The sequence below is a fragment of the Eleutherodactylus coqui genome, chromosome 9, assembly GCF_035609145.1.
Source record: "Eleutherodactylus coqui strain aEleCoq1 chromosome 9, aEleCoq1.hap1, whole genome shotgun sequence".
NCBI classification, from domain to species: domain Eukaryota; kingdom Metazoa; phylum Chordata; class Amphibia; order Anura; family Eleutherodactylidae; genus Eleutherodactylus; species Eleutherodactylus coqui.
Window position 1 is genome coordinate 93672643 of NC_089845.1, and position 18633 is coordinate 93691275.

Genomic DNA, 18633 nt, shown 5'->3' on the forward strand with positions numbered 1-18633 from the left:
CCCGTGTGAACCCAGCCTTAGGGTGCATTCAGATGAGCGTGGTGTACATGCTGCTACAGCAACGTGTAAACCACGCTTCCATAGCAACCTAATGGAATCTGCGCTGGTAAAAAAGATAGAACAGCGAGTGCCAACTCACCTGTCAGCTTCGTGCTGATGCTCTGTCCATAGTGCTTAACACAGGCACCTATGGGAGCCGCGGCAGCGCTCTGCTCGCAGCATAAACGTGAATGGGCTGCTCTGTGGAGCATGGAGCAGCTCGATCACCGCAGAATTCCTGATTGTCAGCAGCGTGGTTTACACATTGCTGTAGCATAGTGTAAACCACGCTCATCTGAATGCACCCTAAGGCTTTAAAAATGCTGAGATTAAAAGAAAAAAAAAAGTTGAATACTTAAAGTCCAATCTGTACTACATTCCTAAGGGGTTAAAATCCATTTACTGAAAGCGTTTGATGTATAGTCAAAATACTTTTCAATGCCAATCCCATCCAGAAGTGGAATGTCTTTCTAAGTTGTGTTATACATTTAATCAAGGGTCAAGAATTCAAGAAATCCTGATTTGTATTGTAGTATAAAGGCTCTGGCTTTCTGAAAACTCCACAAACTTTTTAACAAATCCATAATGCTTACGTAGTTTTTATTTTCTACGGACGCCTGTCCACGGCCGAGGCGGAATATCGCCAGCGATCTTCCGCCGCAGGGGACGAGGGGGGAGAGCTGAAAGTTCTCAGCGGTGAGCCTATCTAATAGATAGTCTCACTGCGAAGAATCGTGACAAATCGCGGCATGCTGCAATTTAAATCCTGCAAGCGCTATGGAAAGCTTCACACAGCATGATCATCACTCGGTGACAGGCAGCCTACCTTTTCAGTTGTCTTTTTTTCTTGCCACTTTTCACATTTTAGGATTGTTTGATTGATTAACAGTTGAAGATATTATTTGTCTGTAAACTCTTCCACAACATAACCCTTTGTTAGCATTTATTCACCCTTCTTCATATCCTCTACACAGAGCTTGCTGATCAATGTTTTGTCTGGAGAATCACATATTTGCAAAATGAGAAATTAAAGATTCATACATTATGCATACAGGCCGGAGTCTGAGATGGAATCTTTTTGATCGTCGTCTTTCTTAGTCTTATTTAGAAGTTTAAAAAAGTCAGAACTTTTCCAACTGGAATAGACTTTGTAGTGATGAACTTGCTACTCCTTTTCAAAAGTTTGTACCAAAAGTTCTTGAAATTGTGTGCCTTTTGTCTATATTCTACACTAAAAAAAAAATCTGCTGAATGCAATGCAAAGTGTTTGTACAAACAGATTCTGAAGCTGGTGGATGTTCTCTCCAGTTATCTAGCGGGAGAGCAGCATTGCTGTTCATCTACGCTGTCACGAAGTTTTCAAAGTATTCTTTCACTAGTGGCATGAAAAGTTTAAAGAAATGTCACTTGAAAATGTTTGCACTTATTATCTTTGGCAGAAGCATACCATTTCCAACTACTGATGCTTCTGTGTATGTGGTAGACCTTTATGTGAAATACGTTTTGCTGTTGTGGAAGGCTTCTATTTTCAGCTGGTGTGTTTTTTTTATATAAAACAGACATTCTGAAAATGTAGCATTTTAAGCTTCAATTCACTCCCAGATTATTCTTGGGAAATTATGACCAAGGGCAGATTCATCACAAATGCAATTGAAGTGAATGTAAAGTTTATTCTTTTCTTAAATGGTGCTCCAAAGTTAATCATAGAGTTTAAAAAAATACAATGGGTGCCTTGCAGTCAACACTAGGGGAGCTACCATTGGAGTCTAATTAAAGCTATATAAAACCATATGCAGTAAACTTTCCCCGCAATGACTACAGGTTGTCAGAGTATTATAATTTATAGCTGTATGAAGAGTAAAACAAGCATTTAGAGCTCAGTGTACAAAAAAAGAACAGCGCTTTCACACCTTTAAAGATATATAGGACCACAGAAGACCTTGACAATCTTCATAAATTAGAAAAAAATGTCTGCAATTTAATTTGTGCCATATTGCTAACCCTGCACACTGGTGTGACTAGACCGCACTAACTGTCTCATGTCACGTGGCTACATATTCCAATGGCTGGCATCTGTGGTAATGCTTTATCAATAGTGGTGGAACTTTTAAAGGCAGCCATTGGATAATATGGTCAGCTGCATGGCATTATTATGGATAATAATATTATTCAAACAGAAACCTGTCTGGGATGATTTAGTGAATCCTGCATTGAGCAGGGGGTTGGACCCGATGACCCTGGAGGTCCCTTACAACAATACCATTCTATGATTCTAGTCCTTCAAAGGAAGTCTTCAAACAGAGACTGGATAGACATCTGTCTGCAATGATTTAGTGAATCTTGCATTGTGCCAAGGGTTGGACCCAATGACCCTGGAAGGCCCTTCCAACTTTACTATTTCATTATTCTATTGATTCCTTGTGACTGCAGCCTACCTGTCACATCCAGAATGCAGGGGACCTGTGATATGGGACCAGTTTGAAATTGGTGCATAAGACTATTGCAGGTTTTTGTTTTTTTTTAAATAGTTTTTTGCATGTTATGTAGAGATGAGCGAATGTGCTCGTTTACAGTAATTAGTCGATCGAGCATCGCTTTTTTTGAGTAACTGCCTAATCGGGCGAAAAGATTCAGGGGGATGAGCGGGGGGTTGGAGTAGGGGGGAAAGAGAGAGAGAGAGAACTCCACCCCGCTCCACCCCACCGCCCCCCGAATCTTTTCGCCCGAGTAGGCAATTAATCGAAAAAAGCGATGCTCGATCGAGTAATTGTCCTAAACGAGTACGTTCCCTCATCCCTAATGTTATGTAATTTTATCACAAACCTTAGAAAAGATAAGGAAAATGGAGTATGGGAAAAAGCAATGACTTAAAACTTTTAGGTTCTCATTCCACTATTGGCTGTTAAGGTAAATTATTTGCAAAAAAAAAAAACTTTGGTATGTGCTAAGTTAAATGTCTCTTAGTAAGAAAGAGGCATTTTTGTTCCCTTTGTGGTCCTCATCTCATGGATTCTGGAAGATCCGAAGCTTTAACACTTTTATTTTTTGTGAAACGCTTCTACCTCTGCGCACATGTCAGCAGGGATGTAGCTATGAGTTGGAAGGGTGGGGTTAGCTTGTGCAAAACAGTCCAGGTGCTTAAGGGAGCCCAAAGGCCCTCAACCACTTGAGAAGATGAATGTTTTATAAATGTCACATGGTAAGTGGAAAGGCCCTGTTACACATTTTGTAGTTAGGCCCAGGAGATTCAGATTCCATCTCTATATGTCAGGATGACATGTTCTTGTTTTCTTCTTGTCCCTTTTCTTGAAGTTTTATTGAATCTCTTGCTTGTGATCCATCTTGATTGTCCTATCTTCCTCAGGCTTCCTCTTTTACTCCTATCTATTGCTAATTTGTCTTTAGTAATCAAAAACCTATTGTTTATTACTGTTATCTGCCCCGAGTGCTTTCATTCATTCATTTATTGAATTTAGGTAGGATTTGATGAGACAAAATACCAACTGAAGCTTGAAATAAAGCTCTGTAGCAGCGCTTAATGGAGTGTTATTGCTCCTTTCATACAATGACAAATTATTTTATAAACAATGTAAGAGCCAGAAGGGAATTTTGACTACATTGTACTGCATATTTAAACTTTATTATACATGTAAGGCTAAGAAATATCAGTTCTTCAATTTAGGAAAATCGCATTATAGCATAAGTTATTTTACAACAAGAGCTGTAATGGAGGCTCTTTTCTATAAAAATGTTTACAATTCACAGCAATGCTTCTAGCGTATAGTGTATACCAATTCCAAGTAAAATAGAATTAAATAGCTGCAGGTCACAAGCTGCTAATTGTAACAATCTGAAACTGCAAAGCATGGTTAAATGTCCATGTCATTTCCTTCTGCTCCTGAACAGCTACTCTCACTAAATGCCACAGGGCAGCAAAATTCCTGTTTCGCCAATATATATGTAGGTAGAATCAATATATATGTAGGTAGAATATATGTAGGTAAAATCTATAGATTTTAACTCTACGTATGGTGTATAAGAGTGATTAATTAAATATTTGTAAAAACTTTGCCGTTGGAGGCTTGCAATAATGTCCAATATGTTACTTTGTCTACATATTGAACCTTTTAAAGTAATAATAATAATAGTAACATTATGGTTATTATAGGGCTTTGCATTAACAATCTTCCCTAACCTAAGTAAGGATGTGAACACAAGGAATGCAGAGGTCACCTGATGAGAGATATGTCCTCCTAGACAAGTTATTTTATTTATCCTCCATATGAGATTAATCAGAGTAATGCATAATTGTCCACTATCTCAAATTTAATGGCTCTTAATAGTGCCAGTGAGCTTTTTTTTCTTGGAAGATTAGGCTAATTTGTCTTCTCTCTATATATGCATTGCCAAGATATGTGGTCATATGCAGAATTATTTCCTAGCCCAATGTGCTTCCTGGCCATTTCATCTCCCCCACAATTCTCACAGTTTTATTTAACAGATAGGCAAGGAAAAGACACATCAGTCAGTGTTGTGAAAAGTAGGAGATAGAATGTATCAGTTCATTCTATGTATCTCCTTATCAATCGACAATCTGTGTCTTCACTTTATTGACCATGTATGACACTACTTTATTTCCTTCTTATAGGTTAACTTTAGCACAATGTTTTGTCACTCTATGATGATACTACTATTGATGGTATATGATCTTATTTGAATCCTCATCAGAGACTATATGCTATTCAAATATATTGATACTATATTTAAGGAGTTAGCCAGCAAAAAAGTCACCTCACCTGATCCCCTGCTGTTCCCATTCTGATGGTGCCCATTCCCCCACCGGTGTCTACTTCTTGCTGTGACCTTCTGACACAGGGATATGTGACCACTGCAGCTAATGGCTGGCTTTGGCCCACAATTGGGTACAGTGATCACATATTCCTGTGTTGGGACATCATTGCTGCAGCCAGAATTAAACAGTAGTGGGGGACCAGACACCATTGGAATGGGAGTGGTGGGGAATCAGATGAGGCGAGCATGTCTTTATTGTGTTTCTCATCATGCTGATCAGCTTTCAATATTTTATTTGCTAGTAGTCTTCTAGGCTGGGACAAGGCAATGTAATGACAGGTTGCTAGATGTAAATATAAGAAGAGTTGGTATTAGGTTAAGGGAAATATTTTAGAATGTTAGCAAAGATGATTTTGTTTTGATCTTTTTCTTGACAAGGGGCAGGAAAGGAATACATAAAAGTACAACGCTCTCAATGGAATAGCCGCTTGCACACACTGGTACTGGGAAAGACAAATGTTTGATGGAGAGAAAATAGACCATTGTCAAGCTTTCTTCCATCCTACACTGACATCTGTCTCTGTTAAATCCTCATTGCACAGGCACTATGTTCAGAGCGATAAATTAGCTTTATGACAATATCCATCTTCTGTTTATTCCCTTGTCAAAACAGAACTGAATGGTGACAGAAAATGACCATGTGCCTTAAACCTTATACAGGTACAGCTTTTCTCCAGTGAATAAAGATCACAATATGGGCAGCTGGAAAAATATAGCATAGAGAATCGATGCCAAGAGCCCATGTTTGCAATTAATAATAGCAATTAATATTATTCCTATCTGCTCATTCTCATTAGTGGACTTTATACATAAAATGTATGCTATAGATTACATTATTATTAATAGAGATGAGCGAGCATACTCGTCTGAGCTTGATGCTCGTTCGAGTATTAGGGTGCTCGAGATGCTCGTTACTCGAGACGAGCACCACGCGGTACTCGTCTCGATTAAATGAGCACTGACTATTGAATTCAATGGAGCCAGCAATACAGCGGGCTTCATTGAAAGCAATGGGCTGCCGGCGATCGCGGGATGAATTGTCGGGAAGGGCTTAAATATATAAGCCCTTCCCTGCAATTCATCCAGAAATGTGTACAAATAAAAAAAATATATACTCACCTTGTCCCGGCAGAACGATGTTAGCCCATTGAATTCAATGGAGCCGGCAATACAGCCGGCTCCATTGAAAGCAATGGGCTGCCGGCGATCGCGGGATGAATTTTCGGGAAGGGTTTAAATAAATAAGCCCTTCCCTGCAATTTATCCAGAAATGTGTAAAAATAAAAAAATAAAAATATACTCACCTTGTCCCGGCAGACGGAGTTCAGCGCGGCCGGCCTGCAGTGGGTGTGAAGGGGGTGTGAGTCAGACATGCCCCTGATTGGCTCAGCGCTGAGCCAATCAGAGGCAGATCTCACTCGCACCCATTCATGAATTCATGAATGGGTGAGTGAGTGTTGCCTCTGATTGGCTCAGCGCAGCTCTCAGCTGAATGACAGCAGTTCAGCACCACAGTGCAGATGACAGCAGGAGAAGACGCGGCTGTGCCCCGGCAGCTGATGGGAGGTGAGTATCTATTTTTTTTGTTTTTTAAATCACTTTTAATTCATTTCCAGGGAATGGCTTATATGTAAAGTCCTTCCCTGAAAAAGAATTCAGGTGTGCCAGCGGACCATTGTCTTCAATGGAGTCGCCGGCAGCAGCAGCGGCTCCATTGAAGAGAATACCTGCATTTTTATTCTTTTTTACACTAAAATCTTTCTTTTTCAGGTAAGGGCTTATATTTTTAAGCCTTTCCTGAAAATTCATCCCGCGCTTGCCGGCAGCCCATTGCTTTCAATGGAGCCGGCTGTATTGCCGTCTCCATTGAATTCAATGGTCTAATATCGTTCTTCTCTTCCACAGCTGTTACAGCTGTGGCAGAGGAGAACAATCGTTATGCTGACAGTGGGGGGGGGGGTCACACTCTTGCCACTATTGTGGCTTAATAGTGAGACCTCGGAGCCCGAAATGCAGCCCTGCATGTTGCTCCTCGCCTGCCCTATCCATTTCTGTGTTTTTTACATGACTTTGGTGATTTGCTAAGATTTTCACAAATGAAAACCTTAGCGGAGCACCAGTCATATACAAAAATGCTCGAGTCGCCCATTGACTTCAATGGGGTTCGTTATTAGAAACGAACTCTCGAGCATCACTGAAAGTTCGACTCAAGTAACGAGCACTCAAGCATTTTGGTGCTCGCTCATCTCTAATTATTAACATAATATCTAGAAGTTTGTGATAACCATATTGAATTATATTTATATTGCAGCTTTTTCTATTTTTATGCCATTGATTGTCTGGTAACTAGAATCCTATGCCTTGTGCAGTTTTGGCAAGAAATATCTGTCTACTGGTGGCTGCAACAGGGCCCTTAGGGTGGCTTTATATGAGACAACTATCATCCGAATAGTTGCTCGAAATAATCAATAAAGCATACGATTGTTAGTATGCTTTTACATGGAGTGATTGTTGTTCAATTTTGTGATCACTGAATTGTTGGGGTATTTACACTGGTCAAAATATCAGTCATCGAATAGTTAAGGAGCATGAGATTCTTTGGCAAGCGTGTATTTGAAATTTCGACTCCCCCCCCCCCCCCCCCTAATTCATGTTTGTTGGTTGCCAAATACAAGTGGTCTTTCAGTGATTACCCGCTACTGCGGTCACTCGCTGATTTGACTGAACTGTTGGTTCTGCAGTGAATTATCTTCGGAGACCAAAACCAGTCAGACACTGTAGCAGCAGATGTCTTTTTGAAGACCAGCAGGGACTGTTCTGTCAAAGAGCACTCACATGTATTTGTGCGTTTTGGGAGCCAATAAGCATTAAGTGGTGGGGTGAAATGCTAACAAAGAGGCAGGAAAGAATAAACATTCAGTGGAAGGTGCACAGCAAGCAAGTGCACACCTCCCTGCAAACTTGTTGGCTAATTATTGAAAGACAATGATTACCTGTTAACACCAGGCGCTAATTAATCAATGGCAGCTATTTTTTGGTGAGATGAAATGAAGCAAGAAGGGATTAGTAATCAACTTCTTACTCATCACCTGGTTGGTGGCCATGATTTCACAGAACAACTGTCACTTACATTGATCTACTATTCAAATGATAGCTGTTCTGTGTAAAGCCACCATTAGAAAGAATGGACCCTGCCTTTGTTGTACCACAAATTTTGCTATTGAATGGTGAAAAGCTGTACAGGACTCCCCTCTCTAAAAAAAATTATACAGTATTGTTAGCAAACAAGGAGATTTAGCCCAAGGGTGAAGGAAAGCACATGGTAGAAGGAAACCGCATACAAGGTCCTTATTTCTTGGGTGGCAAAACCTAGTATTGTAATGAGGGGTTCATTAAAATCTCTACTAAGGGGTGCCTTCTCTTTTATATATCCTACTGATTATGAATAAATATATTTGATATATAAAATAAACATTCCAACCGTCGGAATGTATTGGTTTTGTTGCTTGTATGCTAACCTTGTTCTGTCCTGAAAGCCATTCTAGGTTTTCTTTTTACTCTCTGATAATGCATGCATATTATAATCTAATTATCAAAGACGTTATCTGAAAATGTATATTAATTAATACAACACTTTGTACTCTAAACATATTTTTGTATCTGTTTGAAGGCAAAGACAGGAATTTGTTTGCTGCAAGATGGTAGTCAAGAGCCTTTCAAAGTTCGACTCCACTTAGCCAAAGACATATTGATGATTCAAGAACAGGATGTTATTTGTGTGTCTGGTGAACCTTTCTACTCTGGAGTAAGTAAATAACATTAAGAGTCCTTTTGAAAATACATTTATCTATTAGCAAATGGTATTATTTTTATCATTGCCTCTACCAATTATATTAACTAGGGTTAAGATTTCAGATCTTTACTCTGCCCATCAGTAGAACAAATATGTAGGGACTGCACCATCTGTGTTAAGATCCACTATTACACAGGTGGATTAAAGTTTTAACTGACAGTGTAAAGAGTGAGCACTAATCTTTTATGGCTAGATATATCTTAATTTCAGTCATTTGTGATATATTATGGAAATTTATCTTTTTGGAAATCTTACATTGTAATGTTTTACTTTTACAGCGCTTGGTCCTTAAGGGGTTAATTTATGGTGCTTGGTCCTGGGCTTTAATCCTGCCCGATAGCAGGGATACGACACGAGATTAAAGACCCTGCTTCTGCAATCAAGCAGAAGCAGGTCGGGTTGTCTGCTGTTAGTCACAGCTGAGAACCCGGAGGAGAAGGAAGAAGTGGTTTATAACCACTTCTGCCTTCTACTTTCCCTGGTATATAGCGCTAAATGAGTGCTACATACTAAAAAGTGGAAGTGTCTCTTCCACTATGCAAGCCGGCAGTCACATGACCACCGGCTCACCCTGTTACATTAGAGCTGCAGGGTGCTAGCAGACCCTGATCAGCTCTGCCAGTAACTACTGTCACTGCAGGGGGGATGTTTTTCCCTGTAACTGGGGCTCCTATGAATGCCCCAGCTACAGTAAAAAAGTGTCAAATAAAATAACCCAAAATATGTGAATGTCCCCCAGAGGTTTTATATGACATCATGGGGGGCATAAATAGTAAACAAAAAAATTACATCAGTAAAAAAAAAATATAGAATAAAAAAAAAAAATTTACATAAAGAAAATAACCCAAAGCCCACAGCAACCAAAACCGTTGCTATATGCATCCTGTAATCCAAAACCATACATATCATATATCAAAACGTCTGAAACAAAATTAGAAACCCACTCCCATACTTTATTTTATCGTAAATATACACATTTTTAAAAAAAACTATATTTTTTTTAGCTTTCTATCTGCAATAAAAAAATGGAAAATAAAGTCAACGAAAAGGATATTTAAAAAATAGCCCTACATGTCACGGGAAAAAAATGCTGCAAAAATAATTTTGGTAGCTGAAGGAAAAAAAATAGGTCAGTAAAAGCACCACATGGGTAAAATCCCTAAAAAGTGTCTGCTCATTAAGGGGTTAAAAAATATGGTATGTATGTATGACATTACACATCCTTTTATGATGGCACACATACTGTAGAAGAAGTCACCTGACAAACTAGTATCTGATATAGCAAAATACAATGAGGAAGGTGTAGCAATGATTGTTGCATTATTTAATGGGAATCTATCATGAATATTTAGTGTCATTACAGCGCACCTTCATTGATCCACTTAAAAACCTCTTAGGATATGCACTTGCAGGCTGCATACTCTTCACTTGAAGGACGGCAATCTTCTCCCTGGTAAGAGAAAGTTAAGTCAAATAGAGAAAGAAGGAGAGAGATAAATCTAAAACAACTTGAATATCCTACTAAAACAGGAAATTATAAGCTGTCGGTGCGTCAGTAGATGGAACTTGCTGGCTGATAAAGTCTTACGTTCACAAGAAGACTGATTCGAGCAAGCAGATTCTACAGTGCGAGAGGAGAGTGGGGAAGAGAAAATGTAATGTGAGCAAGCAGGCTTGCAGAAACGGTGCCTATGACCAGACGGCAGCTCTACTGTATAGGTTACATAGTAGCTAGTAATGTTAAGATTTTTCTGTTGGTAAATTAAAGAGTGATCTGTAGCACAAATAGCTGAGCTTTGAAGAGAAAGGCAACACTAAAGTACCGCAAATGATGATCTAAGAGCGCTGTAGGCTTTCCTTTTTAACTGAAAGTATAATTTAAATCCAAAAAATACAAAAAAAGTATAGATCCATCCTTACCCTATCTCTTATTTGGTTAAGGATTGCAATTTCTCATAAAACTAATTTAATATAATACTGCGACATGCTAGCAAGACCCTCGAATTCTAGAGTTTACCGCCCACACTCTGGGTGGCCACAATAGACACTTATAGGATATAGATCTTGTAAAAGAACACATGGCCAAACTTTTTTTTTTTTAAAGCTGGTTATCTCGTGCCACATATATCTGATAATATCCATCCAAAAGGACAGATAGTGGAGAACGCATTTGTATATTAACTGTTTTGTTTTAAAAATGTACCTGGCTTGCACATTGGAAATGCATTTAGGCTTCTTAGATTGCCTTCCAATGTGTCTGATTAAAGCTGTAAGGCTGTGTTCACACAGGGCGGATTTGCCTCGGAAATTCCATCTGGAAGTTCGCTGCGGCATATCCGCCTGCAGATGCTAATCCCGGTGTTAGTCAGCCACGTGGATGAGATTTGTCAAAAATCTCGTCCATACAGGAAGGCCAATCCGTTGCAGCAAAGCCGGCACTGCGGTGCAGATTCCTCGTCCGCAGCATGTCATTTTTTTCTCCCATTGCAGCCACGCTCTTTTATGGGAGTGCTGGTTGCAAGGGAAAAGCATGCGGCTAGGCTGGTCCAAACCCCGCGGCTCAGTGCCGCGAGTTTTGAAGCAGCGCTTTACCGGCAGAAATCTCACGTTTTTTTCACTGCGGCCAAACCGCTAGATTTCCGGAGGGATTCCTTCCTGTGGGAACCCATCCTAAGAAAGCGTTGCTAACAGAACAGGATGTATATGAAGTCAAGTGACACGAGTCATAATGCCCCCATAAATGGGTTTCCCACCTCTGCAGCTGAACCATATGTAATTGTGTATACACTTTTACTTCTGCTCTTGTAGAAGTTTTCATATGTACAGATCTATCGTTTAGTCATAGTCATCCATGTCTACGCACAGTAGGTTGATACATTTTACATAACTCAGCTAAAAAGTGAGGGGAGCAAGCCCGAAACCCTAAAACTATGATATTTTAAATATTATTTTATATGGATACTTAGAACAAAAAATATCCTAAAAGCAGCCAAGCAAATACATATTTTGCTTAAATTGACATAACCTTTCATAGAACATATGCTTATTGCTTAACCCTTTCCAATCCACTGTCTGACGTCTGAAGACATTCTGATTGAAGGCTGTACAGCTCCGATGTCGTAAGACGTCCGGCAGGGTATTCCTACAGTATATTACTGGCTGTTCTGTTGCCGGGGGCCTCTCCAGCATGCCACATACCGCAGTACTGGCTCTGGACAGCAGATGGTGCCATTGTATAATGGCAGAAAGAGAAAGCCCCCTAGGAAACCCTGAATCCAAAATTGGATTGCAAAGGGTTAAATAACAGCCCATGTGTGTTTCATCAAACTTGTAATGCAACTGCATATTTGGGGGGTTTTACCACTGAAAATCAAGTTTACAGTGGATGCCACTAGGTGCCTCCATTCAAGCACCTTTGCAATCCACTGCTTGTCATTAGACATTTGGCTAATCTAGTAATAAGGACATGGGGACACTGTTAGTTACTGCATGCAACAAAGATGCAGGCATTCAGATGCTGCCTTGCAACTGATTGGAGCAGGGCTATGCAAGACAGCTTGGAAAGTGTGGTAAGAAGTCCCGACCAGTGCAGTATCGGCAAAATGGCTAGCTTAGGATACGTTCTACACATGTAACTTGATTGCCAACAGCAGGGCAACAAAGAAATAGGAAAATCTACATGGAAAACTAAATTGATAGTCTTCAGATTGGGTGCAAAAAGTGGAAAAAGAGCGTCCAATAAAAACCTGGGCTACTTTTGAAAAGTTTTTTGAAAACTCTGGTATGCTTAAAAAAAATGAAATTCTTCATGATATAGCACCTTCAACTGTGGTTAATTTTGCTTTTATCCATGGACTACATCTGGCATTGCAGGGCTAAGGGCTTAGTCAGACGGGCGTTTTTTGCCGCGATTTGCGGATCGCATGACGGATGCGCATCCGCAAATCACGTGACCGATGCGCGCAAGTCGCCCGCAAATCGCCCGAAAATCTGCTCCTAGCCGCGTTTCATTAGAAACGGGCCGGAGCTGTCCAGCGCATTGCATTCAATGGAGACGGCAATACAGCCGTCTCCATTGAAAACAATGCGCTGCGGGCGAGCCCGGGATGAATTGTCGGTAAGGGCTTAAATATATAAGCCCTTACCTGCAATTCATCCTAAAATGTGTTAAAATAAAAAAAAATTGCATTCTCACCTTCTGCCGGCAGCTCCGAGCGGCCGTCCTGCAGTGGGTGTGAAGGGGGTGTGAGTCAGACCTGCCCCCTGATTGGCTCAGCGCTGAGCCAATCAGAGGCATGCCTCACTCACACCCATTCATGAATTCATGAATGGATTTGAGTCAGACCTGCCCCTGATTGGCTCAGCGCTGAGAGGCAGCAGTCACTCACCCATTCATGAATTCATGAATGGGTGTGTGAGTGAAACCGGCCTCTGATTGGTCAGGCTGTGACCAATCAGAGGCAGATCATTCAGCAGGCGGGGATTTTAAAGCCCCGCCGGCTGAATAGTGCCGAGAAGCAGTTCAGGAGAACTGACAGCGGCCGCGGCTGGACTCCGGCTGCAGCGGAAAGGTGAGTATACAATTTTTTTTTATTTTAACACATTTTAGCATGAATTGCAGGGAAGGGTTTACATATTTAACCCCTTCCCGACAATTCACCCCGCGCACGCCGGCAGCCCATTGCTTTCAATGGAGCGGCTGTATTGCCGCTCCATTGAATTCAATGGGCAAACATCGTTCTTCTCTGTCACAGCTGTTACAGCTATGGCAGAGGAGAACGATCTTTATGCTGACAGTGCGGGGGGGGGGGCACTCTTGCCGCTATTGTGGCTTAATAGTGGGACCTGGGAACTTGAGATGCAGCCCAACATGTAGCCCCTCGCCTGCCCTATCTGTTGCTGTGTCGTTCCCATCACTTTCTTGAATTGCCCCGATTTTCGCAAACGAAAACCTTAGCGAGCATCGGCGATATACAAAAATGCTCCGGTCGCCCATTGACTTCAATGGGGTTCGTTACTCGAAACGAACCCTCGAGCATCGTGAAAAGTTTGTCCCGAGTAACGAGCACCCGAGCATTTTGGTGCTCGCTTATCTCTAATATATATACATATATATATATATATATATATATACATACACATACATACTTACCTGTCCGCCACTGCTGTGACCTCCATGGGGATAAAGAACACATCTGCTGCATGCGGCAGATGTTTTTTTCATCCTCGCTAGTTAAAAAAATTCCCTGATGCTACATCTGCCACATCTGTGACAGATGCAGCAGAGGAATTCTTCAATTCTCTACCTCAGCTGTCACACATGTTAGCTGCGGTAGAGGATTCTGCTGCCGGCAAATATTCCTAGTGTATTATAAGTGGTTGTGAGTCATTCCCTCATTTAGGGCTCTTTCCCACAAGCATAAATCGACCGGCCATTTTCACGGCCGGAAAAAATACGCTGTGATCTGATGCATTGGATTCCAATGCATCAGATCACATGGCCATATTCCTGAGACGTAAAAGCGCTCAGCCGGCCAATACAGCGCCGGGCATTTTTACGTCGAGCCCAAAAGGTAGTCCTTCTCACCTTCTGCCGGCAGCTCCGAGCGGCCGTCCTGCAGTGGGTGTGAAGGGGGTGTGAGTCAGACCTGCCCCCTGATTGGCTCAGCGCTGAGCCAATCAGAGGCATGCCTCACTCACACCCATTCATGAATTCATGAATGGATGTGAGTCAGACCTGCCCCTGATTGGCTCAGCGCTGAGAGGCAGCAGTCACTCACCCATTCATGAATTCATGAATGGTTGTGTGAGTGAAACCGGCCTCTGATTGGTCAGGCTGTGACCAATCAGAGGCAGATCATTCAGCTGGCGGGGATTTTAAAGCCCCGCCGGCTGAATAGTGCCGAGAAGCAGTTCAGGAGAACTGACAGCGGCCGCGGCTGGACTCCGGCTGCAGCGGAAAGGTGAGTATACAATTTTTTTTTATTTTAACACATTTTAGCATGAATTGCAGGGAAGGGTTTACATATTTAACCCCTTCCCGACAATTCACCCCGCGCACGCCGGCAGCCCATTGCTTTCAATGGAGCGGCTGTATTGCCGCTCCATTGAATTCAATGGGCAAACATCGTTCTTCTCTGTCACAGCTGTTACAGCTATGGCAGAGGAGAACGATCTTTATGCTGACAGTGCGGGGGGGGGGCACTCTTGCCGCTATTGTGGCTTAATAGTGGGACCTGGGAACTTGAGATGCAGCCCAACATGTAGCCCCTCGCCTGCCCTATCTGTTGCTGTGTCGTTCCCATCACTTTCTTGAATTGCCCCGATTTTCGCAAACGAAAACCTTAGCGAGCATCGGCGATATACAAAAATGCTCCGGTCGCCCATTGACTTCAATGGGGTTCGTTACTCGAAACGAACCCTCGAGCATCGTGAAAAGTTTGTCCCGAGTAACGAGCACCCGAGCATTTTGGTGCTCGCTTATCTCTAATATATATACATATATATATATATATATATATATACATACACATACATACTTACCTGTCCGCCACTGCTGTGACCTCCATGGGGATAAAGAACACATCTGCTGCATGCGGCAGATGTTTTTTTCATCCTCGCTAGTTAAAAAAATTCCCTGATGCTACATCTGCCACATCTGTGACAGATGCAGCAGAGGAATTCTTCAATTCTCTACCTCAGCTGTCACACATGTTAGCTGCGGTAGAGGATTCTGCTGCCGGCAAATATTCCTAGTGTATTATAAGTGGTTGTGAGTCATTCCCTCATTTAGGGCTCTTTCCCACAAGCATAAATCGACCGGCCATTTTCACGGCCGGAAAAAATACGCTGTGATCTGATGCATTGGATTCCAATGCATCAGATCACATGGCCATATTCCTGAGACGTAAAAGCGCTCAGCCGGCCAATACAGCGCCGGGCATTTTTACGTCGAGCCCAAAAGGTAGTCCTTCTCACCTTCTGCCGGCAGCTCCGAGCGGCCGTCCTGCAGTGGGTGTGAAGGGGGTGTGAGTCAGACCTGCCCCCTGATTGGCTCAGCGCTGAGCCAATCAGAGGCATGCCTCACTCACACCCATTCATGAATTCATGAATGGATGTGAGTCAGACCTGCCCCTGATTGGCTCAGCGCTGAGAGGCAGCAGTCACTCACCCATTCATGAATTCATGAATGGTTGTGTGAGTGAAACCGGCCTCTGATTGGTCAGGCTGTGACCAATCAGAGGCAGATCATTCAGCTGGCGGGGATTTTAAAGCCCCGCCGGCTGAATAGTGCCGAGAAGCAGTTCAGGAGAACTGACAGCGGCCGCGGCTGGACTCCGGCTGCAGCGGAAAGGTGAGTATACAATTTTTTTTTATTTTAACACATTTTAGCATGAATTGCAGGGAAGGGTTTATATATTTAACCCCTTCCCGACAATTCACCCCGCGCACGCCGGCAGCCCATTGCTTTCAATGGAGCGGCTGTATTGCCGCTCCATTGAATTCAATGGGCAAACATCGTTCTTCTCTGTCACAGCTGTTACAGCTGTGGCAGAGAAGAATGATTTGTCTTCTATATGCTCTCAATGGGGTCGGCGCTGCTGCCGCCGGCCCCATTGAGCGCATATACAGAAGCGAACAGAAATCGCAGATAGGTGCGATCTGCGATTTTTTGTTCTATAATTTTTCGGACGAGCGCATAAAAAGCGCTCATGTGTCCGATACCATTGTGAAGCAATGGTTTTAAAAAATCGCCGGACGCATGCGCATGCGCAAATCGCGGCAAAAAACGCCCGTCTGACTAAGCCCTAAAGCTGTAATTCCAGATACAGATCATGGACAAAGGTGGTGGTATGCGTAGAAAAAAAAGCCTTTTTTTTCTAATCTCAGACAATGCTTTTACTTACAGTGTACTTTTTTCAGATATATTCCATGGCAGAGAATGCTATAAAAAATTCTGTTTCATGGCTTTCTGCACAAGGTTGCATTTTCACATGTCAATAGGAAATGAACTGTGATTTATATGATACATATTTTATTTTTTGCATTAAAAGAATCTTGGAACCTCAGAAGATTGTATCATTTGTTCGCATTACTTTAAAGATTAATCAATAAGAAGTATGGGCTGCATAGCCTCAGGCTTAGGCTCCATAGTACTTCCAGGGGATCAAATTATAGAAGTAATAAGTAACAACATAATAAAGTATATGTTCTGTACTCGAACCTAAATCAAATCTAAAATGCACATATATTCAAGTACACAGCAAAGTCTATTTTTCTGAGCATCATTGCCATTTTCTTCTTGATAAATATCTGATGTGTTGTCAGCATCTGTTACAAGAGGAAGATATATGTAAGGTATTCAATGAATTGCTCATCAAGAAGTGATATTGTTTTAGTATTTGCTGCGCTTCTAGTAATTTATGGGTGTGTTGGACAAAAATATCAGTGATTCACAGCTCAAAAATCCTAAAATCCCATTAACGATCCTACAGACAAATGATATAAGATGATTATGCCCTGTAATATTATCACAGGGTATGAAGCCACAGCATAAATTATAGACCGGGAGGCTGTAATTTATTTAGTTCTCTCGAATGCATTTTAGACGTATCCTGTCCTAAGAAGATAATTTGAAATTTCTGGATTAAAGATGTTGTCTAGTTTGGATAAAGACATTTTCAAACACCCTATTAGGGAATTATGAGTTGATAGTAGAGATGAGCGAGTATACTCGCTAAGGCACATTACTCGAGCGAGTACTGCCTTAGCCGAGTATCTCCCCACTCGTCTCTAAAGATTCGGGGGCCGGCACGGGTAACAGGTGAGTTGTGGCGGGGAGCCGGTGGGAGAGAGGGAGAGCTCCCCTCCGTTCCTCCCCGCTCTCCCCTGCCGGCCCCCGAATCTTTAGAGACAAGCGGGGAGATACTCGGCTAAGGTACTACTCGATCGAGTAATGTGCCTTAGCGAGTATACTCGCTCATCTCTAGTTGATAGCCATAGCAGAAAGAGGCTACACAGAATGTCTCACTCTGGAGAACCCAACACTTTGCTAAAATGTTTATATGAATGGGAATTGTGCAACGCTATAAGTGAGCATTCTGGGAAAAAAAAGCTGAAAACGCTGCTTTTGTGTGGATGGAAAGTGCTCACCCCATCCTCAGAGTTCTACTTACCTGATTGCCATTCCCAAGATTCATGAAGGTCTTTCTACTGGTGGGTTCTTCATCAAGGCTACCAATTTAAATCCTGAGTGCCTCTTAACCTTTACCAAGGGAATAACTCTCTATGCATGTATATCTTGATATTAATATCCTCCATTGATCTTTGGAACAGGGGTGGGCAAATAAACTTTGGACAAGTGACCACTTCCGTTCCTCAGAGCAAATTTGATACTTTGTTTCGTTTCTCTTCTATTCAGAGGATCGCTGTAATATTCTGTGTGCTTGCTCTGTGGAGAAATAAAATAATTGCTTCCAGATTTCCCGCAAGTTACAGCTGAATGATGGGGGTCTCAGCAACAGCACACTCTTTGATCACATGATCCTTGTGAAGAAGGTCATAGCAAAAAGTTTGTAAACAAACTACCCTTCCAAAGCTTCTTTGCCTACTGGTCAAAAGGAGCAAAATGGATAGAGTTCAGAGCTTATCACACCCCAAAAATGACATAATGAAGTGTATGGTTCACATGTGGTTTATGTACTGATCTTGCAGCTTTGAAGTTCTATGTGCAGCACATTAAAAGTCCAAACAGCTGAATTAACATCTGAATCGTTAAACTGTGCATTCATGTGTTAATGAGTCTAGATGCAGGTGGTGCTCAGTCATAACAATACCATACATCATTGCCTCATTACATAATCTAGGTACAAAAACGACTCCCAAAATAA

The 18633-nt window shown here is 41.9% G+C and overlaps 1 protein-coding gene across 1 annotated transcript in view; it reads left to right on the plus strand.

Annotated features, from left to right (window-relative positions):
- Positions 1-18633, plus strand: part of SNTG1 (syntrophin gamma 1) — a 239301-nt gene that overhangs the window by 41245 nt on the left and 179423 nt on the right. Inside the window, exon 3 of the mRNA XM_066578979.1 lies at positions 8561-8695. Within this exon, the coding sequence (XP_066435076.1) occupies positions 8561-8695 (135 nt within the window). The remainder of the gene's footprint in view (positions 1-8560; positions 8696-18633) is intronic.